At 50.4% G+C, this 23,799-nt stretch overlaps 1 protein-coding gene across 4 annotated transcripts in view; it reads right to left on the reverse strand.

The window, feature by feature from the left end:
- Positions 1–3,389: 3,389 nt before the first annotated feature.
- Positions 3,390–23,799, reverse strand: part of ANKFY1 (ankyrin repeat and FYVE domain containing 1) — a 102,293-nt gene continuing 81,883 nt past the window's right edge. The window contains exons 15-26 of one of the 4 annotated variants that reach the window (XR_002724901.1): positions 23,305–23,476; positions 22,386–22,504; positions 20,880–21,036; positions 20,018–20,218; positions 17,813–17,989; positions 13,633–13,780; positions 13,083–13,173; positions 12,122–12,246; positions 10,194–10,340; positions 8,694–8,784; positions 6,897–7,464; positions 3,390–6,755 (exon numbers count right to left, since the gene is read on the reverse strand). Coding sequence is in view for 3 of the 4 variants with exons in the window: in XM_023184510.1 (XP_023040278.1) it covers positions 7,332–7,464; positions 8,694–8,784; positions 10,194–10,340; positions 12,122–12,246; positions 13,083–13,173; positions 13,633–13,780; positions 17,813–17,989; positions 20,018–20,218; positions 20,880–21,036; positions 22,386–22,504; positions 23,305–23,476 (1,561 nt within the window). In the remaining variant the exon portion in view is untranslated. Of the gene's footprint in view, positions 7,465–8,693; positions 8,785–10,193; positions 10,341–12,121; positions 12,247–13,082; positions 13,174–13,632; positions 13,781–17,812; positions 17,990–20,017; positions 20,219–20,879; positions 21,037–22,385; positions 22,505–23,304; positions 23,477–23,799 lie in introns of all 4 variants that reach the window. The other 3 variants (XM_023184509.2, XM_023184510.1, XM_023184508.2) reach the window with 3 other exon arrangements.

The raw sequence follows: 23,799 nt of genomic DNA on the forward strand, positions 1-23,799 counted from the left end.
TACCCCTATATCCACATGACTCAGCTCCGTACCCCCATATCCACATGACTCAGTTCCATACCCCCATATCCACATGGCTCAGCGCCCTACCCCTATATCCACTTTACTCAGTGCTGTGCCCCTATAACCACCACGCCTAACATGTGGGAAGTGCGTGCAGAGCTCTTTTTTTTTTTTTTTTTTTTGAAACAGAGTCTTACTCTGTTGCCCAAGCTGGAGTGCAGTGGCGTGATCATAGCTCACTGCAGCCTTGAACTCCCGGGCTCAAAAAGATTCTCCCACTTTGGCCTCCCGAGTAGCTGGGACTATGGGCATGTACCAGCATGCCTGGCTAGCTTTTTATTTTTGTAGAGATGGGGTTTCACCATGTTGTCCAGGCTGGTCTCGAACTCCAGGGCTCAAGCAATCTGCCCGCCTTGGCCTCCCAAAGTGCTGGGATTACAGGCGTGAGCCACCGCACTTTCTGGAGATAAGGCAACAAAGGCACATAGAACTTGTCACTGAGCGTGGAGCTGAGCCTAGAACACAAAGCTCTGGATGCCTGGTTCGGTGTCATTTTCACTCCTCCATATTTCTGTACGTTTTGCCCTCCCTGGGGCAGGACCAGGAGCAGACAGAAAGAAGAGCTGAAATTAGGATTTTCTTCTGAGTTCTAGGCAGTCCCTGAGCTTAGTGCTTAGACTTCTCTGTTAACCAGAAACAGCCCCCAACTCCAGGCTAACTGGAAAATAGTTACTGCCCCTGATTTAGTCCTCCTCAGTCATTCAGCAAATAACTTACCAAGCACCTACTATGTGCCAGGCATCATGTTAGGGCTGGGGGTTGGGGAAGCAAGGCTTCCGACCTCAGGGGGTTTACAGTATAGTGCAATAAACCCCGTAGAGCAGCCAGAGCAGCCAGAGGCTGTCCTTGTGGCAGGAATGCAGGGAGAGTGAGGACCAGGTCCCGAGATGTTCTCGATCCTTCAAAACACAAACAAACAAAAAGGAGTATTAGTCACTCCAGCCAGCTGCGGGCTCTGGCCGTGCCTGGAGGGGACGTGATCTCTGCCGGATGCAAGTCTCCTGCGCACGGGCTCCAGGACAGACCTGCCGAGTTCCTTGCTCAGTGAGAATTCATTTCCTTTTTGATACATGGTAATTACCTTCCTACTTAACCTGGTAACACATCTCTCATGTCAGGGCAAAGGATTCAGCAAAGAATTAGGTTCGGCAAGAATAGGTTGTCATTTTAATGGCCTGAAGGGCTCAGCCATGAGAAGCTGTAATTGCTGGAGAAGTGCCTGGCCTTTCCCTCTCAAGTACAGGTGGCCCTGGGCAAAACCATGGGGGAGGAAGGGCAAGGCCTTGATGGAAGCCACAGATAAGCTCAGCTCAGGCGGAGCATGCAGTCAGACTTGCTGGCAGAAGGAAGGGAAGGAGAAAACTCATCCGTATTGCACAACTCTGTGGGGCCAGGCCTTGTTCTCATTTAATCTCTATGCCTGCCTCGAGAAGTTCCCATTTTATGGCCCAGAAAAGGGGCTTGAATATCTCCCCACCTCTTTTAATAGTTACATCAACGTCGTGTGACAGAGCTGGGCTTTGTGATGCGAGTCTGATCTCTGCCACACCAGTGAGCATGGTATTAAGGCAAAGCCTTTGCAGCTGCACTCCACTCCAACATTGTGGAGGAGGCCGGGCCCTTATAATCCCAGCACTTTGGGAGCCCAAGGTGGGTGGATTTCTTGAGGCCAGAAGTTCGATGGAGGCCAGCCTGGCCAACATGGTGAAACCCCATCTCTACGAAAATACGAAAATTGGTTGAGTGTGGTGGTGTGCGCCTGCAGTCCTAGCTACTGGGGAGGCGGAAGGCTGCAGTGAGCCGAGATCACACCACTGCACTCCAGCCTGGGTGACAAGAGTGAGACTCTGTCCCAAAACAAACAAAACCCAAAAATAAAGAACTCACCTTGAAGGAAGTTTCAACGTCTGCCTTTTCATTCGGAGATTACGGTTTTCTATAAACATCTAAGAGTGAAGAGTCTGAGGTTTTTTGGTCCCAGCTCAGCCAGTGTGAACCCCGTCCCGCCCCCACACTTGCTTTGCTCTAGGCAAAGCTGTGCTCTGAAAGCTGGCCCCAATGGGGAGGTTAGGACTGTGCTTGCTCAGAAGTCTGTGGGTGCCCCTCAGAGAAGGGCAGCGGCCCTAGGCTGGACCCCACCCTTGAGAGCATTTCCTACTGCCAGAGCCCCCGATTTCTTCCGGGGGCAGCAGATACTGCCATAGCCCTTGCCAGAGGAGCCCTGCCGTGCACACACGAGAATCTGGGTACTTGGATGAGAAGGGCACATTACTGATCACCTTCCTCCAGGCAACCCTGTGAGTTAAGGGCTACAGTCCACCCCCATTATGTAGGTAGGGAAACAGAGGCAAAGAAGTTAGGAAACTTGCCCAGAACTCTCAGCTAGTCAATGAAAAACCAGAACTAAAACCCAGTGCTCTTCTCTGGCTGGGCAAACGTGTGGAAGTTGCTATGTTCCTGGTAACTGTTTGTGCTTCACTTATCATAACCAGTGACAGTGTGGTTAGCACTGTTCACCTTAAGGATAGCGGTGAGGATTACTTGGGATTGTCACGTGGAAACACTTAACAGTGCACATGAACTATGAGAAAAGCCACTGGAGAATGGGCTTTATGAGCTCTATCACCGCAGCTAGTCTGACCTAGGGGTATGCAAAATGGAAGACAGGAAAAAGGGACTGTATTAGCTCAGGGAAGTGTGAGGGCCATGTGAGCTGCTTGATTGGTAACGATTTGTACAGGGGCTTTATGGATCACTAGATTTTAATTTGCAAGCCCTGAAACCGTCCTTAGTATTCTCTGAAGCCCACGGTGCCAGTCGCCCTTCACGCCTTGGCCAGCAGAAAGCTCATGATGAGTGGATCCTCTTGGGAACTTCAGAGGGGTCAGGTGATGGTGACTGAGACTGCCTCAGTGATCACGCTCGGTGCCATGAGCTGAAATCTGGGCCAAGAGCACAGGCACAGTGAGTTAAGCAGCTACTATGTTTAAAATAACTACACTTTTCGGGAGCTAAGCTATGAGGACGTAGAGGCGTAAGAATGATACGGTGGACTTTGGGGACTCAGGAGAAACGGCTGGGAGTGAGGGCTAAGAGTCCACTGTACACTGCTCGGCTGATGGGTGCCCCCAAATCCCAGAAATCACCACTAAAGAACTTCATGTAACCAAATACCACCTGAACCCCAAAACCTACTGAAATTTTTAAAAATTAAAAATACATAAAATAGCTACATTTACTGCTGTCAACAGCATGTGCCTGAAAAATGTTGGAATTCAAACTTTCCTGGAGGACAGCTGGTCAAGAAATTTATTCACATGTCAGTTGTTTTCTACAATTTGTTTTTAATGCTTATTGGTATTTCTGCATGAGAAGTAACTACAAATGTCTTATTAAAGTTTCCACTTTAAATGCACAATTTTACTTCATTTTATTGTAATTGTTACAGAAAATGCAAATATCAGTATTTGAAAAATACATTCCATTACACAGACTCCAAAGAAACAATTCTGATAAGCGCCATGGTCCTCTATGATGCCATCACCCCACACTGAGCACCGCCCCGAATGGGTTGGAAGCCAGGTATCAACCCACGTGTGTGCCTGCAGTTTCTGCCCAGCTACTGCCCCTCCTCTGGCGTCACACAGGGATGTTGTAACAGCCACCTCTGCACATCTGCCAAAAAGGGCAAGTCATCAAGGCCAGCAGTCTCAACTCAAGACTCCCTAGCTGCAGGAAACCAATGTTGTCAGTTGTAACAGGTTAATATATTATTTATGCCACACAAAAAAGGAATTGTACAGGCAATGATCTTCCAAAGAAAAGTCTTTAAGGCATCTGTAACTTCTGGGAATTTCAGGGTTTTTATCTTATCAGTCAGCTCTTCACTAAATTAGTTCCAGAGTGAGAAGGTAGCTCCCAATTCCCTTCGGCAAGTTGGTGCCGCCTCCTTCCTCTGCCACCAGGCTGGGCTGGGGAGCTTTGGTGCTTCAGATAGTTCTTCTGGGACTTGTCCCAAGGGAAGCAAGTGTCTGTCATGGAAGCATTACCCTTACTTGTTCCTGCTGCTGTCATCTGGGAAGTTAGCTTGCCTTTCAGGGCTAAGCAGTACATAGTTAAAAAATGTTCTTTTTCTCCAGATAAAAGAAACCTAGATGGAAGTCAAGGCTCTCCCCTTTCCCAAGACCTTCCCTCCACTCCATACCCATGGACAAGATCAGTGCAGAAGCGGTTCATTACGGCAGGTGTGGGATATGAGGGGGGGAGCGGAGAAACCACACACACACACACAGATCCACACAGGGACCCATTCAGGGACAAGAGTGAGGACACAGAACGGGGTGGTCAGAAATGACTCGGGGCTCTGAGGTAGAGGACTGAAGGTCACGTAGACCCCACTCCTTGGAGAGAACGTGGCAGGTGAACTGAGCAGTTGAATCCAGCCTCAACTAAATTGGATAATGGGGTTGATAGTGCACAGGCCCAAAACTCCAAATGGAACATGTTCTAACATGTTCAGTGAGACGCCACGAAAAAGATGACTGAAAGTCAAAAGTCCTAAGTGTAGGCACTTAAGTTTACGGGAAATTTCGGTGTTAGAGGATCACAGCAAATTAGTTTAGGCCATTCGATTTATATACAGCACGTGGTCCGTACCTTTGTTTTAAAAACGACGACAACAAAAGACTGTTAAGAATACACTGAATAATAAATCTGGCGATGAGCAAAGGGCAGTTCAGAGCAAATTCAGCATAACAGCGTTGACTGTTGCAGCAAATTATGCTTCGGTCAAGTTTATTTTTCCTGCTCCACGCATTCAGAAGTGGCAACTTTCTGAATGAAGTTAAGTTTTTGCTACTAGTACTTAAGCTACTGATGAAAACTTACCCACAGCTAGGCAGTTTTGTACTCAAGTGTTGACAGCAGGAGAGCACGGGAAGGGCTGGAAGCATGCCTAGTCCCAGCCAGGGCAGTGCATGTTGGAGTCCACTAGGACGGTTCCCACTCAAGGAGCCTGCTGAGTGCAGTCCAGTGAGTGTCTGCGTGGTCGGGGGACTTCCTAAGTCTGTGGAAAGAGGCTTTTCCTATATCCACAGGAATGCACCCTGCAGCCAATGGATAGCAGGACTCAATGTTCTCCCAGTCCATAGCTAGTCAGTACTACTGCTGTCCTGGGACTCAGGCTAAGAAACAGAAGCTCGAATCAACATATTTGAAACATGATCTTCAGATTCTAAGTGCAATGACAGGCGAGACTGTTACTGAGATCGGTGTGGCAGGGTATGGGTAGAACAATCGGCTTCACCCTTGACTCATCTCCCACATTCCTTTTCCAGAACAGGTCTCCATGTGCCAGCCACTTCAATTCATACCCAAACCATGATTCTCTTCCTTTCTAACTCAGGTAACCAAGCTCCCTAAGCCCTGCCTGCTTCCTTATGGCCCTTTTCAGGTAACAGAAAACGGAAACTGACCACATGCCTCACACCAAATGTCTGCCAAGACTAGCAGAGTTTTTCTATTAAAAATTCTGTATGAAACATGTCAGACTGGGAGACGGGAATGCTTCTAGTTAATTGTTTTCTTTTAAACATTGTGCACAAGCTTATATTAACATAGAAAGCATATATATCTTATAAATCACAGAAGCTTTTTTTTAAAGTAGTACTCCAGTTTATCAGTTCATTTCACACACACATTTAGGCAACAGAATGTATAAATCTACTGCAACACAGAGGACACACTATCCAGAAAAGAATGAACAAAAAACAGGCTGTTGCAAAAATATTTAGTCCCTTTACACATATATTCAAACTTCATTAATGCAAAAAAAATGTAGTGGTTATTAAATGTCTGGAAGAATCAGTATGTATGATTGAGATTGTTAATCTCTGAGTATAACACATATTGTTCATCTCAGAGTTGTTCTGTTTTAAAGCAGTGGTAGATGCTTCTCTTTAAATGTGCATTTTTTAGAAACTGGCCAAACCTTCAAAAGAAAAGTTTTAACACCTCATGGTTCATATATGTACTAGCAGCGACGCCGGCCCAACATGTTCTGGCGGCCTCATCCAGCACACAAGCCAGAGACTTCCAAAATAAGGTGGTACACAGGTGGCCAGGGCCCTCGGCTGGTGGCCCTTCATGGGGCAGGGCAAGCTACACAGAACTGGGACCAACAGCACTCGCAGCATCACTAGGGAGGATTTCGGCAAGAAGCGTTTGTGTCAAGGACATAGGACCTGCCGGCCTGAGGCTGGAAATGCCCTTGGGGCTGAAGCCTTAGTGACTCCACCTCTCATCACTTGGCCTGTGTGAATCTCTTGCTTTAAAAGATGCTCTGTCGAGTTTTTCCTGGGAGGCCGTGTGAGCGGAGGCCCAGTCACAGCTGAGCATTAGAATCACTGATGCAAGAATGCATGAGGGTATTTCTGAATATGGATTTTTAAACTGGGATCACCAATAATGCAGCTCTATAAAAAGTGCAGCACAATAAAAGTGCATTTCCTCCAGCACTCTCCAGCGGCAGAGTGACTGAGGACTCCACAGACAGGACGCAGCAAGACGAGAGAATGAGACGGCTGCTACGAGGCGCCAGGCGGCCCAGCTGCACTCCTGACACCTCAGTAGCGTGAACACTGTAAAGCTTTCAGTTGTTAAGGCCACGAGTTTTCAGCTCTCATCTTTGAACCCTGTTAAGAAAGATGTCACCTTTTTAAAAGGGGTAGCTCACTAAAAACACAGCTTAGCTTAAAAAGAAAAAAAGACTTCAGGGCAAGAGGATCCTGTTATCTTTATGAAAACACTGTACAGAAAAGTCCACAGCCACTTACCCTAGAGTCACGCCAGCTCATTAGCCAGCTTCCTACACTGTGAGGCTCTGGCTCCTCAGCCAGCCCAGCGGGAAGACTTCATGAACGCTCTGGGATGGACACCAAGCTACTGGAAGGGAAAACTGTTTTCCAAGTGTCCTTGTATGTTGCTAGCAGAATGGGGAGGGGGCTAATTCCTAATCACATTTACCACGTAGGCCAAATGGCCTGGTCCGATTAGTGAGACATCTAGTGAAATCGATCACAGTCTGACATACACACTGACAATCATATGGAATCATTTGAAATGGGATCTATCACACCATGGTCCTTAATTGTTTCAGTCTATTGCCGCAGGAAGACACCCGCCAGCTCCTGCTCTGGGTGGGGTCAGGCTGGTGAGCAGAGCAGCTGCTGGGGAGGTGACCAAGGATGTGGCCTGGGCCCTCCGGGGGGCTAAGAGACCCCACCCAGAGTCAGTACATCAAAACAAATGTTGCAAACTCGCACAGGCTTGTTCAGATCAAACTTTATAATGGGAATCTCCTTGGTCGAGCATTTATGGCAAAGAAGACGTCCGCAGTGACGACTGTGGAAGCAAAGAGAGGAAGTATGAGAGGAGCCCTGACGACAGACTCTGCTTCCTGGCAAGTGAGGACAACTGCAGCAGGGCCTGGCAGACAAGGCGCCCGCAATGCTACCCTGGCAACTCTGCCAACTGCCAGCCAGGTTACCGTAATCCATGTAGAAGTTTTAGTCTATGAAAACAAAACTCTAGTCAATCATTATGTTAAAGCAATACTGAAGGCGGCTTTTTTTTTTTTTTTTTGATCAAGAGCAGCTCGGGCCGGGCGTGGTGGCTCACGCCTGTCATCCCAGCACTTTGGGAGGCCGAGGCGGGCGCATCACTCGAGGGCAGGAGTTTCAAGACCAGCCTGGCCAACATGGTGAAACCTCGTCTCTACTAAAAATACAAAAATTAGCCGGGCGTGGTGGCGCGTGCCTGAATCCCAGCTACTCGGGGCTGAGGAATGAGAATTGCTTGAACTCGGGAAGTGGAGATTGCAGTGAGCTGAGCTCATGCCACTGTACTCCAGCCTGGGTAACAGAGCAAGACTGTCTCAAAAACAAAAAGAGAGCAGCTCATCACTATCTTTTTTATCTCTTTTTTCTTTTTTGAGATGATGTCTCGCTCTGTCGCCCACGCTGGAGTGCAGTGGCGTGATCTCAGCTCACTACACCCTCCTGCCTCAGCCTCCCAAGCAGCTGGGACTACAGGTGCCCACCACAACCCCCAGCTAATTTTTGTATTTTTAGTAGAGATGGGGTTTCGCCATGTTGGCCGGCTGGTCTCAAACTCCTGACCTCAAGTGATCCGCCCGCCTCTGCCTCCCAAAGTGCTGGGATTACAGGCATGAGCCACCGCATCTGGCCTATCTATCTCATTATAATGGGAACAGCTCCTTAGTTCTGGGCAAAGCGCCCCATACTGAGGCACACCATGAGGGCAGTAGCTCATCTCAGCTTTGCTGCAGGCAGCAAGTCAGGGAGGACAGCACAGGCCCGGCAGGCTGCCTGGGAACTGTGCACCTTCAGCTTCCAGCAGGAACGCCACCAGTCTGCAGGCTCCCTGCCTTCCCTACATCTCTCTTCCTCAGTAAGATCCTTGGGTGTGCTCATCTCATCTCTCCATTTGGTCAAGTTTTGCCCATGAATGTGCAGGACCCAGGCAAGTTCATGGCCTATCCTGGAGAAGGGGGAAGCAATGACGTCAGCGGAAGTCCCCTCACTCCTTTGACAGTGACGCTGGGGTCTTACCAGTGATGTTTGCGAGTTGTGACTCCAAACTTGGCAGTGCACTCATAGCAGTAGGAGCCGTCGCACCATGGAGGCTCCTTGGACAGCATATCTGTAACACAAAGGGGAGAGGACTAGTCCCGTCAAACAGCAACTGCGCCAGGCAAGCCCCAGGGAGCAGGAAACAGACCAGTAAGTACGGCCACCCACTGCCACATGACATAGGTGACGAAGGAGCAACAGGTTCTAAGTGGCTCAGGGCCAGCTTCCCGGAGGAGACTGGAGGATCAGCCCTTGCCCGGGAGACGTGGGGAGAAGGAAACAGTGGTCAACGAGGTGAACCAGCGATGATGTCTGTGGGGGAAACACGTAGTCAGGGATGACTGGGACAGAAGGCACGGTAGGGAGGGAACAGAAACCACATAGCTAGAAAAACTGGCCAGGGGAACAGAAGATGGGACGAAGACAAGAGAAACCGAGGCGGCAGAATCTGTAAGACTTAGTGACTGAACACAAGTGTGGGATGTGAGAGGGAGCAGGCAGAAGACACAGGTGATTTCCAGGCTTCTGGAGAGAGTGCCCGAGTCTGCGGTGGGGCCACGGGCAGAGCAACCTACGAGAAAGAACCAAGTTTTCACATCTAGGCGAGGAGTTACCAGTGCAGACAGGAATGACCATTACTTGGATTTACTGGCTGAACTCTCACTCTATGCCAGGCACTGACCGCTCTACACAGAGAGGTCCACTGAGCTCACGGGGAGGGAGCAGCATGTGAATCCGTCAGTTCCTTCTAAGTACTGGGATGTGTGTGTCGCCGGCCCTGTGCTGGGCACCAGAGCTGAGCTTTTAAAAGGCTAAGTGCATGGCAGAGGGAAGTTGCAGCGGACCAGGTGTCACAAACTCTGCCCTTCAACCTGGCTCTGCCACAGACCAGCTGTGCCCCCCGGGCAGGTCCTGTGCGTCGCCATCACATGGCTACCAGGGATGTCTGAGCTTGTTTTCCTGCCTGTCTCTCCCCACTGTGGGTGATGACACAGCACAGGCACTCGAGGCATTCTGATTCTGTCACCTCAGCAGGGAAGAGTCAAGATTCACAAATATGAAATCAAAAGGGACGCACTGCTTCAAACAAAAGGGACACAGGGGAGGGAGAGCTGACAGGGGCTGGAGCCGTGGGCCATTCTGAAGGTTCCAGAGGATCTGAATCAGTCTCAATAGGACAGGTGTGCAGATAAGTGGCCAGGAGACACAGGAAGGGTGGCCTGCTGGGGCGTTTCCAGAAGGTTGTGGGACGTGGGAAGTGAACAAGGGGGAGTGCTGTGAAAAGACTGTTCACAGTGACCTTCCCAACACTGCTCACAAGTCCTTCACTTATTCAGAGAGACAGTTGCAGCTACTGCCTGGAAACGAGCAGTGCCGATCGTAAGGCACCATGAGACTGAAAGATCGCCAACACCATACATCGCGATAGTAACACTGAGACGCTGCTTGCACTGTAAGAGCAGAAAGCAGGCCACTCACCTAAAAGTCTAAACAGAAGTTGCTTGGTGGCGACCTGGTAGTTGAAAATGTTGACTCCCTGGTTGTTATTCACCCCGAGGCGAGCCCCTGAGCGGACGATGGCGCGGCACAAGTTGGCATTCCCTTTCATGTATGCCAAGAGCAGCACTGGAAAACAAAAGCACGCACAGGGCTCCTTCCCACCCGGCCCAGCCGCACCCACACACAGAGGGCGGAAGAGAGCCGAGGGCAGAACAGACTGCTGGCAGGACATCTGTTCACGAAGTCCCCACAGATACACAGGGGCTCCGAGGCTCTGGAGAGACCTCTGTGGACAACCTGTAGCATCTTCCAATAAAGGATGTGGCCAGAGCCAAAGAAGTCTAGAGCAGCCACGGTTTCCGAGACGCAGTCTTTCCCACGTGGAGCTTGGGCTGCAAGAGAGCTAAGGTCGCGCAGGTGGTGAGGGGTTCACCGCGGAGGGAGTCATTACTGTGGTCTCAAGTGCCTTCCTCTGGCCTGAAACACTGGTTTCTCCACAAAGGACAAAGCTCTTTTCACCCAGTGTAACTAAATCTAATCCTATGAGTTGTGTACACATGGAGAAGAAAAATCAGTATTCGGAACATGTTCCAGAAAGTTCTTCCACCCCGTGGAGCCCATGGGAACCCACACTCTGGCCAGGCTAACCTGCTGGCCTTCCCTACAAACAATTACAGCTCACTGCGGCTCCCCTTTGCTGCCCTTTCCCAGACGCTGGGTTTACTGGGTTCCTTAGGTTCGACTCTGAAAATCATACAGTAACATGAGGGTTATTCTTCCCACTGTCAAATGAGGAAGCAGGCCTATGAGGGAGGATGCACCCGGTCACCCTGCTAGAATGCGACAGGGCTAGGACAGGGCTAGGCATCTGCACCCAGGTCTCTGTAAACCGGGGGCCTAGACACGGAGCCTCCCCCTGCTGCCTGTTCCCGTTTACCTGCTCCCGGGCAAGGTGTTCTGAGTATGTGCTGCTCACTCCAGTCCCAGGGGCCTGACTCCTCTGAAGCTTAAACAACAGTGCTCACGTAGCAAGGCCACCAGCTCCTCTCAAGACCAAGAGAAAATGGTGAGAAAAGATGCGGTCCCATGTTAAGGTTCAGACAACCCCATGGTGACTCCATTTCTGCCAAGACCACAGAGGCTCTCTCTCTAGAACGGGTGAGTGAATGGGAATGCAGCAGCCACACAGCTGCGCAGAGGGCTCTGGGCTGGGATGAGAGATCTGGTTTTGTTTCATGGGGTTACTTTTCCTTACCTGAAAAACGGGGATACACCTATATGCACTGCTTCCCTTATGGGGCTGCCGCGAGTCCTTGGCAAGAAAACGAACGCAAGACTCATCAGAAAAGCTAGGACACACGGATGACCAGTGACCACGGGGACCCAGAGCAGCCGGGAGAGGCCTGGAGCCTCTGCATAAGAAGGCACCCTGTGTTTCTGGGCAGTCTGCCACTTGCACAAAGCATGCCAACACATACTCGAGGGCATCTCTTCCTTTTGAAGATCCTGTGAGATGCTTATACTTTCTTTCTCTGCTAGAATTTGGGAGCTTGGGTAGGGCCCTATTTGACTGGACAAAAGGCAAATGAGGGAAACAAAAACAGGTGGGCAGGCCTGTTTGGAGAAGGGTATGGATGGTTTCAGAGCGCTCGATGCACTTGAGATGTGACGGTGTCTAAAATCAGATCCCCAGACTCCGAGACGTGACAGTGACTAAAACCAGACACCCCAGACTCCATGAGATGTGACGGTGACTAAAACCAGACACCCCAGACTCCACGACAGGGCTCTCTAACTCACAATCAGAGGGCCCAACAGAACTGTTCTGCGAGCTGAATGCTCTCAGATAACGATGTGTGCCTGGGATCCTGCTTTTCCAGAAAGCAGGGTGCGGCCTTGCTACATACCCGTGCTGCCGTCTGCGTCCGGCTTGTCCAGAGGATACTCCGGCATGCATTCTAAGAAGAGGTCAAAGATGGCCGCCGCGTTCTCCTTGCCATATTGTCCCAAAATGTGCAGTGGTGACTGGCCTCTGATACAACAAGTTGGAAAAGTTAGGAATGTATCTGCCTTGGCCATCACACACAAAATAAATAGAATTTTCTGAACTCTGTGACGGTGGATATATCTAAAAGACATGCTGGGTTTACCAGGTTCCTTATATTTAACTCTGAAAATCATACAATAAGATGAGGGTTATTCTTCCCACTATCAAATGAAGAGGCAGGCCTATGTGTGAAGCCCTGGTTTTGTTTCATGGGGTTACTTTTCCTTACCTGAAAAATAGGTAGGGAAAAGTAGGTTCTAGAAAGTTTTTCTTTTTCTTTTTTCGTATTTTACTGTAACCTAAGTGCATGCATAACAAAATTTTTTTCTTTTCTTTTTTTTTTTTGAGACGGAGTCTCGCTCTGTTGCCCAGGCTGGAGTGTAGTGGCGCGATCTCAGCTCACTGCAAGCTCCGCCTCCCGGGTTCACGCCATTCTCCTGCCTCAGCCTCCCGAGTAGCTGGGACTACAGGCGACCACCACCGCGCCCGGCTAATTTTTTGTACTTTCGGTAGAGACAGGGTTTCACTGTGTTAGCCAGGATGGTCTCGATCTCCTGACCTCGTGATCTGCCCGCCTCAGCCTCCCAAAGTGCTGGGATTACAGGCGTGAGTCACTACACCCAGCCAAAAGTTTTTTTAAGAAGCATTTTTTATTAAAACAAAATACCAGTACCAAAAGTACCAAAATAAAGTACTCGAAGCTGGTGAGGGGCCCTAGTGGCCAGTTTTGCAGCCCCTCCCTGGGGCTGATGGGAGGCACCAGCAACCAGCAGCTCTGAGCAGCAGGCGCCATGGGGCCCGCGTGGGCCCTGCACACTCACCTGAGATTAAAGGCTTCGGCGTCCACTGTGCACTCTGTCAGGAGAACCCGGATGTTGTTGAGCCGGCCGTGCATGACAGCAAGATGAAGAGCTGGGAAGTAAATCCTCTTACTGTGCAAGCCCAGAAGCACAGGCAGAAAACTCCCCACTCCCCTCACCCGCACAGACCTCTGTAAATGGGACCTGGCCACAGCAGCGAACGGCCACGCACAGAGCCACCCTTTCTGGTCTTCATCACCCTCAAGGATGCGTCACAAATGCAATCTCACGCCTGCTCTGTGCTGTGCTTTCTGCTTCAGCAGTTACCCAAAGGTGAGATTTAATAGTTTCCCAAGGAGGCAGTGCAGGCTTCCAGGGCTCCTGCTCAGATGGGGAGGCTGCCCAAGGCCTGGGCAGTCACAGGCTGGATGCCCTAGCCAGAGCACTTCCTGTCACAGCTTTCTCCTGTAAAAGCCAACCTTCCCAGGGGGAGCAGACCCAAGGGTGCACTGCACCCCCACCCCTAGAATGGAGGGATAGTTCAAGCCACTAAGGAATGACTGGGAGTTACCATTGTTTCCATTCTCATCCACGGCAGCAAAGTCCACGCCATTCTCTAGGAGGACGGAGCAGATGGTGGGCAGGTCCTGCTGGGCAGCAAGATGAAGGGCAGTCTGGCGATGCTTGGTTAATTCATTCACTTTGGCTCCTGCAAGAAGCTGTTGAAGTTCATTACATGAACAGTCAGTCTCTCTGCCACAATCAAGATCCCTCTTATGGGGGCCAAGTCTGCTTGTCTTCTGACACCCACAGAGACTGATGGCCTGCCCTGCTGACAGAGCTGGGAGCATAAGGGCTTCACACATACTCCTGCTGAAGCAGAAACCAGCAAAACCTGTGCCAAGGGCAAACTGGCAATTACCTATCAAAATGTTAACCAGCCATTCCCTGGAACACAGAAACGCCACTTCTAAGGCTTTCGTATACAAAAACTGTGTAGGACTGAAGTGATGTTCACTGTACTATATAAGGGTGTCTACTGCTTATAATAGGAAAGCCTGATGGCAAAGGGGTTTGGTTGTAAAAACTGTAATAGATACAAACAATAGAGTAAGATGATAAATATTTATCGATTAACATGGAAAGATGTTGATAACAAGTATGTTTAAAAAGCCTTGCAATTACGGCCGGGCGCGGTGGCTCAAGCCTGTAATCCCAGCACTTTGGGAGGCCGAGACGGGCGGATCACGAGGTCAGGAGATGGAGATCATTCTGGCAAACATGGTGAAACCCCGTCTCTACTAAAAAATACAAAAAAAAAAAAAAAAAGAAAAAAATACAAATACGCGCGCGGTGGCGGGCGCCTGTAGTCCCAGATCCACGGGAGGCTGAGGCAGGAGAATGGCGTGAACCCGGGAGGCGGAGCTTGCAGTGAGCTGAGATCCAGCCACTGCACTCCAGCCTGGGCAACAGAGCGAGACTCCGTCTCAAAAAAAAAAAAAAAAAAAAAAAGCCTTGCAATTTAGAAGACAGTCCGATTCCATCTGGGGAAGACAGAGCTCTGTGTACACACAAGCATGCACGCACACAGGCACCTGGAAGGTGTTTCAAAGCATAAACGCCATACTCGGAAGAGCTAGAGTCAAAGGGAGACACTCTGTTTCATCTCCTTACATGCTTTGAGTTTTTCCACAATGGGTATGTACTATTTCACTACTGTTTTCTATTTATTATTTCTTGAGACAGCAACTTGCTGTGTCACCCAGGCTGGAGTGCAGTGGTACCCATCATAGCTCACTGCAGCCTTGAAAGCCTGAGCTAGGCCGGGCACAGTGGCTCAAGTCTGTAATCCCAGCACTTTGGGAGGCCAAGGCGGGCGGATCACGAGGTCAGATCGAGATCATCCTGGCTAACACGGTGAAATCCCGTCTCTACTAAAAAAATACAAAAAACTAGCCGGGCGAGGTGGCGGGCACCTGTAGTCCCAGATACTCCAGAGGCTGAGGCAGGAGAATGGCGTAAACCCGGGAGGCGGAGCTTGCAGTGAGCTGAGATCCGGCCACTGCACTCCAGCCTGGGCGACAGAGCGAGACTCCGTCTCAAAACAAAACAAAAAAAAAAAAAGAAAGCCTGAGCTTAGATGATCGTCCCACCTCAGCCTCCTGAGTAGCTAGGACCACAAGCATGTGACCCTATACCTGGTAAAAAAAAAAAAAAAAAAAAAAAAAATACATTCTGTAGAGACGAGGTCTTGCTGTGTTGCCCAGACTGGTGTCAAACTCCTGGCCTCAACTGATCCTCCCAATTTGGCCTCCCAAAGTCCTGAGATTACAGGCATAAGCCACTGCGTCTGGCCTGTTTTTAAAAGAAAGAACGCAGGCCGGTGCAGTGGCTCAGGCCAGTAGTCCCAGCATTTTGGGAGACTGAGCGGGTAGATTGCTTGAGCCCAGAAATTCAAGACCAACCTAGGTAACATGGTAAAACCTCGTCTCTACAAAAAATTTAAAAATTCGCTGGGCATAATAATGGTGTGCACCTGTAATCGCAGCTACTCGGGAGGATGAGACGGGAGGACTGATTGAGCCTGGCAAGTCAGGGCTGCAGTGAGCTATGATCAGGTCGCTGCACTCCAGCCTGGGCAACAGAGCAAGACCTGTCTCAAAAAACAAAAAAAAAAGAAAAAAGGGCCGGGCGCGGTGGCTCAAGCCTGTAATCCCGGCACTTTGGGAGGCCGAGACGGGCGGATCACGAGGTCAGGAGATCGAGACCATCCTGGCTAACACGGTGAAACCCCATCTCTACTAAAAATACAAAAAATGAGCCGGGCGAGGTGGCGGGCGCCTGTAGTCCCAGCTACTCGGGAGGCTGAGGCAGGAGAATGGCGTAAACCCGGGAGGCGGAGCTTGCAGTGAGCTGAGATCCGGCCACTGCACTCCAGCCTGGGCAACAGAGCGAGACTCCGTCTCAAAAAAAAAAAAAAAAAAAGAAAGAAAGAAAAAAAGGGACACAAAGAATTACAGAATCAAAACAGCAGGTGGGACCTTTACATGATGCCCTATTCATTTAGTATTTGAAGTTCATCATCCTCTTTCTGACAAAGTTTAAGAAACAGTTGCTGTAGTCTGTAGTCAGAACCCAATTTGCCACTCCTGAGGTGAAAGGCCACCCCTGGTTCCTCCGCGTGCACAGGCACTGCCTCTGGGAAAATCTAGGCACTGGTTAGCTGCTCGGTTAGGACCCTGACTTCTAAATCCCAGCCTCCCCAGAACTCTGGACGCCCAGTCTCATCACTGATGGGTAAGACATATGAGTGGATATGGGACTCTCCACACAGGCCGTCTCACAGACGCATATTCGTGGGCCCTGGTGCTATGTTAGGGATCATCGCTGGCCCCACAGCTGGTTAACTGGGAGGAGAGAGGTAGGGAAGGGGTTTCAGTATAACAGGTTCAAACAGGATGCAGCATCAATTCAATGAGAAAGGAGCACGTGGACACCGGAAAACCCACTGTTTCTAGTGTTTCTGGGCGCTCCTATCATCTGTCATGCTGGGCCCCAGGAAGGCAGGAACCTTGGTCAGGGACAGTAACCTCCTTCCGCCCTACAGAGGCATAAAGACTGATGATCACGAGGCTGATTCCCTACGACTTTGGGACCCAGCTCCGCCTCCCTGGCTGCTTCTCCCACATCCAGTCTGTTCCCGGCATCATCAGACCCACCTCTCCTCATTCCTCAGTGCACACTCACTGCCACAGCCTCCCCATGGTCTAGTCACCGGTGAGCCCCCCCTACACCTGTGTGTCTCACTCTCAAGGCGCCTCCTTCAAATGCTGCCTCAACTCAAACACAATCAAGTCACAAGGCTTCTCTAAAGAGTACTCTTCAGAAACAGTTACACCAAGGCAGCAAAGGCTGCTCAGGTGCCCTGGCGGCCAGTTCCGCGGCATGCGTCGAGGGCTGAAGGAGGGACCAGCGACAGCCGGCTCTGAGCAGCAGACCAGATGGGGAGGCCCTGGCTCAGCTCTGGCCTTGTTCTCTCAGCTCAGACACTTACAGTGGTTTCTCTGCTGCTAAAACATATTGGCTGCTCACAGTTCTCGGTCTAAAATGTGACACCCACGTTCTGTTTTCTGCCTGCCTCTCTAACCACAGCTCTTTCAACTCTCCTACAACTTCTACCAAATTTTCCTATATAAAACACACCACATGCGCTTCCGGATCTCCGCATCTTTGCTGAGACCCTTCCCTGCCTGGGCGGTATTATGTTATACTGGAAAAAGCAGGCTTTGGAGTCCAGTGCCAAGGCTAAAATCCAACACTACTAGCTTAGATAGCCTTAGGGGGTAAAATTCTTTCTCGGCCTAAATTTTCTCCTTCGTAAAATGTAAAACATTTCTCATACCCTCTGTGGTTTTGAAAATTAAGAGAGAGCTCACTTTAAAGTCCCAGTTGAATGCCTGACAGAGAACAGAAGCAGGTCTCCGCTTCCGCTGTGCTCCCGCCCTGCCTCTGCCGTCGAAACCCTGCTTTCTGGCAGGGCCCCATCTAGCATCTGGCAGCCCACGCAGCCCAACAGGGCACTCAGGACATGCAGCCCTTGACACCATCTTCCTGAGTGCACCGGCCTCGCTCCCCAAATTCACACTGGCCTTTCACAACACCGGGACAAGCACCTGTGATGAGATTCTGCACAAGCTCTACACTCTGCTTTGACAATGTATTATTACATGCGGTATTTCTGTGTCACTTACCAAATTGCGGACAATCATTTCTGAGCCTGCTTGGACAGCGAGGTGCAGGGGGGTCAACTTGGAGGCATCCTGGACTCTTGAATTTACATTAGCGTGGACACTTATCAAGAACAGCACACTTTCAATATCAGAATTCTGAACTGCCACATGAAGGAAATTCCGGCCCTTGTTATCCACCTACAGCAACAAGTGCAAAGCAAAAGATTAGTTCCCTTTTAAGAACACCTCCTGAGCTTCATCTGCAAGCTGAACTGACCACTGGAGAGGTCATGATGGAGACCTTCCCTCAGTCTTAGGAAACCCCTTCCCAAGAATGAACACGAAACGCCATCCCCCAACCCCACCCACAGACCCGCTCTACACATCTGTGCACAGAACCAGGTGTGCACAGCTGCACCCACACGGTCAGGGGGAGGGAGCCACAGAGCCAGGTGTGCACAGCCGCACCCACACCGTCAGGGGGAGGGAGCCACAGAGCCAGGTGTGCACAGCTGCACCCACATGGTCGGGGAAGGGAGCCACAGAACCAGGTGTGCACAGCCGCACCCACATGGTCAGGGGAAGGGAGCTGCTGCAGTAACCCATGCTGCCCTGGCAGCCTCCTGTAGTAGGAACTGGATGTGGAAAACCAAGAAAAGACAATCTGGGGCCGGGCGCGGTGGCTCAAGCCTGTAATCCCAGCACTTTGGGAAGCCGAGACGGGCGGATCACGAGGTCAGGAGATCGAGACCATCCTGGCTAACACGGTGAAACCCCGTCTCTACTAAAAAATACAAAAAACTAGCTGGGCGAGGTGGTGGGCGCCTGTAGTCCCAGGTACTCTGGAGCCTGAGGCAGGAGAATGGCGTAAACCCGGGAGGCGGAGCTTGCAGTGAGCTGAGATCCGGCCACTGCACTCCAGCCTGGGCGACAGAGCGAGACTCCGTCTCAAAAAAAAAAAAAAGACAATCTGAAGGATAGGGAAATGAAAGCACCAAGACATCAGGATACTCACGGAGAGGCAGAGATGGAGACAAGCCTTGGAAGTCTCTTTGCTTTGGCTAAAACAAGCACCCAGCATCCTAATGCCCCAGCTGCACTGCCAGCCTGACCCGAGCAGTCAAACAAAGGCTTCAGAAATGTGGAGACAGTTTCCTCTTTTACTGAACTACAAGACTATACACAATGCAGGAGGGAGCCAACAGCAAGTCACAGGCTTTACTCCACTGATGGAAAGCCAAGAGAGCTCAACGAAATCAAACCACACCGTAGACTGGAGTTCCCAGAGCTGTCTTAGCATGCGTGTGGCGGCGGCAGTGAGCGAGACCCCAGTGCTGCACACACGGCACACCGCTTCACAGGCCCACAGCCACAGCACATGCCAGTCCCGTAAGCAGTGGATCTGCAAAGCGCTGTGATCAACAGTCCAGTTTCACACTGGAGAGAAGAAACGGGAGAGGCCATTTCACACCACCTGAGAACATGTGAGGTCCCCACCTACACAATCCAGTCACACTTGTGACAATGCTGCAGACAGGTGGCGTACAGAAGCCTAAGACACCAAGCAATCATCTCCACCCACGCGAGGGTTTCACTTCCTCCAGGTCCCAAGTTTGCATCTCCCCTTCATGAATGGCTATTTCTAAATGCTGCCAGTATTCTAGGTGCTGGCTGGAGAGTCAGGTTCCCGCAGGACTGGCCTGACAAACCCATCCCCACTCAGACCAGTTGTTACTGCCATTTCCCACCCAGTTGGTGGTTGCAGATCAACAGTTCACTATCCAGATTTAGCAGCTGGTAAAGAACCACAAAGAATAAGGACAGCTGAGCCTGCTGAGTAACTGAACTCCTCCAAAACACTCAGGAAACTGCCCCAACGTCACAATGCAAGCTCTTTAAAAGACACTCCTTACTAGGACAGTTAACCAACCTAGCAAAAGCAAAGAATGAGCTCAGCTGTACATGCCACAGACTTCCTATGACGCAGTCCACTGCCTCCGCTTCCGTCTCCGCCTGGCATTGTCAGGCGCTGACATACAGGCAGAGGAGCCAGATCTCCTCCTGCACTGATGGGACATCTCAGCAGCCACATTCTAGGACAGGGAGGACAATTTCCAACCAAAGTTCTTTCCAGGAAGAGCCATGTTTAGTTGGTGACATCTGTCTAGTCTCCAGGTTCCGCGGTGCCCTGGGACAATGTGGAGAATGCTGGTGTTCCTCACTCACCTGCTCAGCAGCCCCGGACTCTCGTTTGAGGATGGCCTCGGCTGACTTGTTGTTCTTGAAAGTCATGGCACAGGCAAACGGGGTCAGCCCTTGTCTGTCTCGTACGTTCAAATGGATATCGGGGTGAGAAACCAACAGCTGAATGATGACGCCGTGTTGGCTGCTGATGGCCACGTGGATGGGGGTTCTTCCTTCTGCATCCTATGGAACAAGGCACAGAATTTAATGTTCAATTGCAAGATAAAACTCAGGAAAAATATGAAGGGGTATAACTTTTAAACCAAATTTCAGTTATGAGACTCGATCAATACTCCCACCCTGTGTTTGACTCAGCTTTTAAAGAGGCCAAAGAGAAATGACTGAAAGTCACTTCCTGTTACACCACGTTCTGGCGACCCAGTGGTGACCATGGACCCGGCACACACGTGTTTCAGATCTGCAGCGAGTCTCCGCTCTAAGCCACCACTCCTTATCTGGCTACAGGGCTTTAGGTATCAACCTGCACAGGCTCGAATGTTGAAAAGCATCAAAGGGCGTAACTCACGGGTGCTCAAGTGAGCTACCAGGATGTTTTCCTAAATACAATATGCAATTTGGGACTCAACTCTCAGTGGAAATCTGTAACTAAGGGGGAACAGGAGGCAAAGAGAAAGAGCTGAAACAAATCTTCCTCCTGCTGTAGTAAGGACAAAGGCACCGAGAAGCACAGTCAGCCTGAAATCATGAACACTGCAAGGGAGGCCGTGTGTTCATGCAGAAGCAGCGTCTGGAACTGGGGACTGTGCAAGGTCCTTTGCCATACGAGGAGGTTTCCCTCATGCTGGAGCTGCATCTGTCTCCCTGGAAAACAGAAACGACATACCTGTGCATTCACGTTGGCACCAAACTCCAGAAGACACTGTACCGTCTCTTCCAGCCCCCAGGAGGCTGCCAAATGCAAAGGGGTCTGCCCATCTCTAGCCTCTTCCTCTCCTTCTCCGTTAGTGCCTGGTTGTCTGGGACTATTCACGTCACAGCCACTGAAGGGAATGGGGAAATGTGAAAAACGCCGCGCTTGGACCCGGCCTACAGGCATGCTGACCACAAATGTAGAGCGGCAGCCTCATCCAACCCAACAGCGCCTGCTGTGGCCAGGTCTGCTGTCCTTAGGCGCCGGCCTCAAATACCAGAGTCGGGGTTCCACTCCCATAGATTCTTCTGTGACTGGTCTTGGGGGTGGGCAGCCCGGGCATCAGAATTGTTAGAAACTCCCCAGGGGGAGATGCATACATTTAAAGTCTGAGAACAAGCTGGACACAGCGGCTCATGCCTCTAATCCCACACTTTGGGAGGCCGAGGCGGGTGGATCAACTCAGGTCAGGAGTTCACGTCCAGCCTGGCCAACGTGACGAAACCCCCTCTCTACTAAAAACATAAAAATTAGCCGGGCGTGGTGGTACACGCCTGTCATCCCAGCTATGCAGGAAGCTGAGGCAAGAGAATTACTTGAACCCAGGAGGCGGAGGTGGCAGTGAACTGAGATCGCACCACTGTACTCCAGCCTGGGTAACAGAGCGGGACTCTATCTCAAAAATAAAAATAGAAAATACAAAAAGAAAGTTTGAAAACCATAAAGTTTGAGCCAGGCGCGGTGGCTCACGCCTGTAATCCCAATACTTTGGGAGCCTGAGGCGGGTGGATCATGGGGTCAGGAGATTGAGACCATCCTGGCTAACACAGTGAAACCCTGTCTCTACTAAAAGTATTTTTAAAAAATTAGCCAGGCGTGGTGGCGGGCACCTGTGGTCCCAGCGCTGAGGCAGGAGAATGGCGTGAACCTGGGAGGCAGAGTGTGCAGTGAGCCGAGATGGTGCCACTGCACTCCAGCCTGGGTGACAAAGCGAGACTCTTGTCTCAAAAAAAAAAAAAAGAAAAGAAAACCATAAAGTTTGAAAACCACTGCTGTAAAGGCTTCCTGAATTAGCTTGGCTCCCACACATCCCACACTCCGAGGAGGCCACAGAGCCTGTTAGGACTCACACACTGTGGTGGGGTCCTGCAGAGACCATCTGGTCTCCCCAGCCGTAGCCTCCTGCTTCACAGTCTGAACTGGTCTGCCATGACTACAGGAGCTCAGGCAGCTCCCAAAGCAGGACGCTGACTTAAGCTTTCAGCTTCTTTGACCCAGGCCTGTGAGCTCTTCCTGTCACAAGTGAGCCTGGCTCCTGGCTGACTTGACATGACAGAACAGTGACTCTCTGATAACCTTAACTGCAAAAGTCAAGCCGGCTGCTGGTATGCCAAGACTGTAGATGGATTTAAAAAGGAAAGAGCCAGTTTGCAACAAGCGCACTAAAAAGGTTTGGAGAGAGACTGGGGACTCTCAGACCTGCGAATAAGAAAGCAGGCGGTGGGCTCGTTGTTTTCATCAATGGCTCTGTGCAGGAGCGTCTGAAGGCATCCACCAGGTCCTGGACCCCAGCATGTGGCATCACAGCCATGTCTGACCTGCAGAAAAACATAGTTATTCACAAACACTGCTGAGCAAAGGCAAACGTTTTATTACCAAGTCTGAGCTCTACGTATAGCATTAAATCCATTTTCGGATAAGATACGGTTAATTAAATGATAATTACTTTAATCTGTATCACTCATTAGTTTTACAAACACTAATTAAAATTTGCTGTGTGCAAGTTCTTGCTCTAGGTCCTGTGGGACAGACTTGGGAAGTATCAACAAGTTATGCTGAATTTGTGTCCTTTAGAGCTGAGTTCTAGAAGGGACAGAAAACACAAAGTGTCTGTGTACACCAACCGGTCCCCAGTAACACACCTGTAACTAACAGGTAAGCTCAACAACTAGCTAAAACCTCCAGGTGCATAACGTCTTCATCTTACACGGCAGGCCCTTCGGAGAGCTGAACCAGAACGTGCAGGTTTGCCTCCACTTTTGCGTCCTGTCTTGCAAACAAGGGTGATAAACCTAAGACTGAGGAAATTATCACTATGGTGATAATAAGGACACCCCACAGCAAATCAGCCAAGCCCAGGAGAGGGCTGCTGAGGAAACGCCACCGTTCTCTCGCTTCTTGGTGGTGTTCTTGGTGAAGATAACCTAAAAACAAAAGTGTTGGCCGAGACCATGTTGAACTGCAAGTTTCTTTCACGTGACTTGCGACTGCTTGTCCTTGTCCCACTATGTTACTTGGCAGATCTCCTGCTCCTGTGACAGCTATGCAGGCACCAGCTCCGCCCCTGACACCATGTCTCCCCATCTGTAAAGAGAGGCTAAGGCTGTGCTTGTCTCACCAGAGTGGATGCGATGTCCTCCAGACTGTTTGCCAGGGCCAGCCACAGCGGGGGGTTCCCCTTCTCGTCTGGCACAGACATGTCCGCTCCTCGGGTGCATATGGCATCGACCACGAGTGGGAGCCGGTTTCTGATGGCCAGCTGGAGGGCCGTCTCCCCGTCCCGAGTCCTGCTAGGACAGGCACACCCAAACCAACATTTGTAGTTGAGGCCAAAGCGCAGAATCTTCCGTATTCCTGATCATATTCACTCACAGTCATGAAATATTTTCTCAGGGCAATTAAATGTGAAAACTGTCTATTTAATCTGCCTTTTTAGAACACATAACCATGTCATCTTATTGCCTCTCGAAGATAACATCCCAGCGTGTTGAATTCTTAGAGAACGACAGTCACTTTTTAGAGCATTTTAATACAATGCCACCCAAGAACCCAGCTGACAAACCTTCCTTCCCCCGCTCAGTCATTCAGAGTCACTGGAGATCCAGGTGAGTTC

The sequence above is a fragment of the Piliocolobus tephrosceles genome, chromosome 16, assembly GCF_002776525.5.
Source record: "Piliocolobus tephrosceles isolate RC106 chromosome 16, ASM277652v3, whole genome shotgun sequence".
Classification (NCBI taxonomy): Eukaryota; Metazoa; Chordata; class Mammalia; order Primates; family Cercopithecidae; genus Piliocolobus; species Piliocolobus tephrosceles.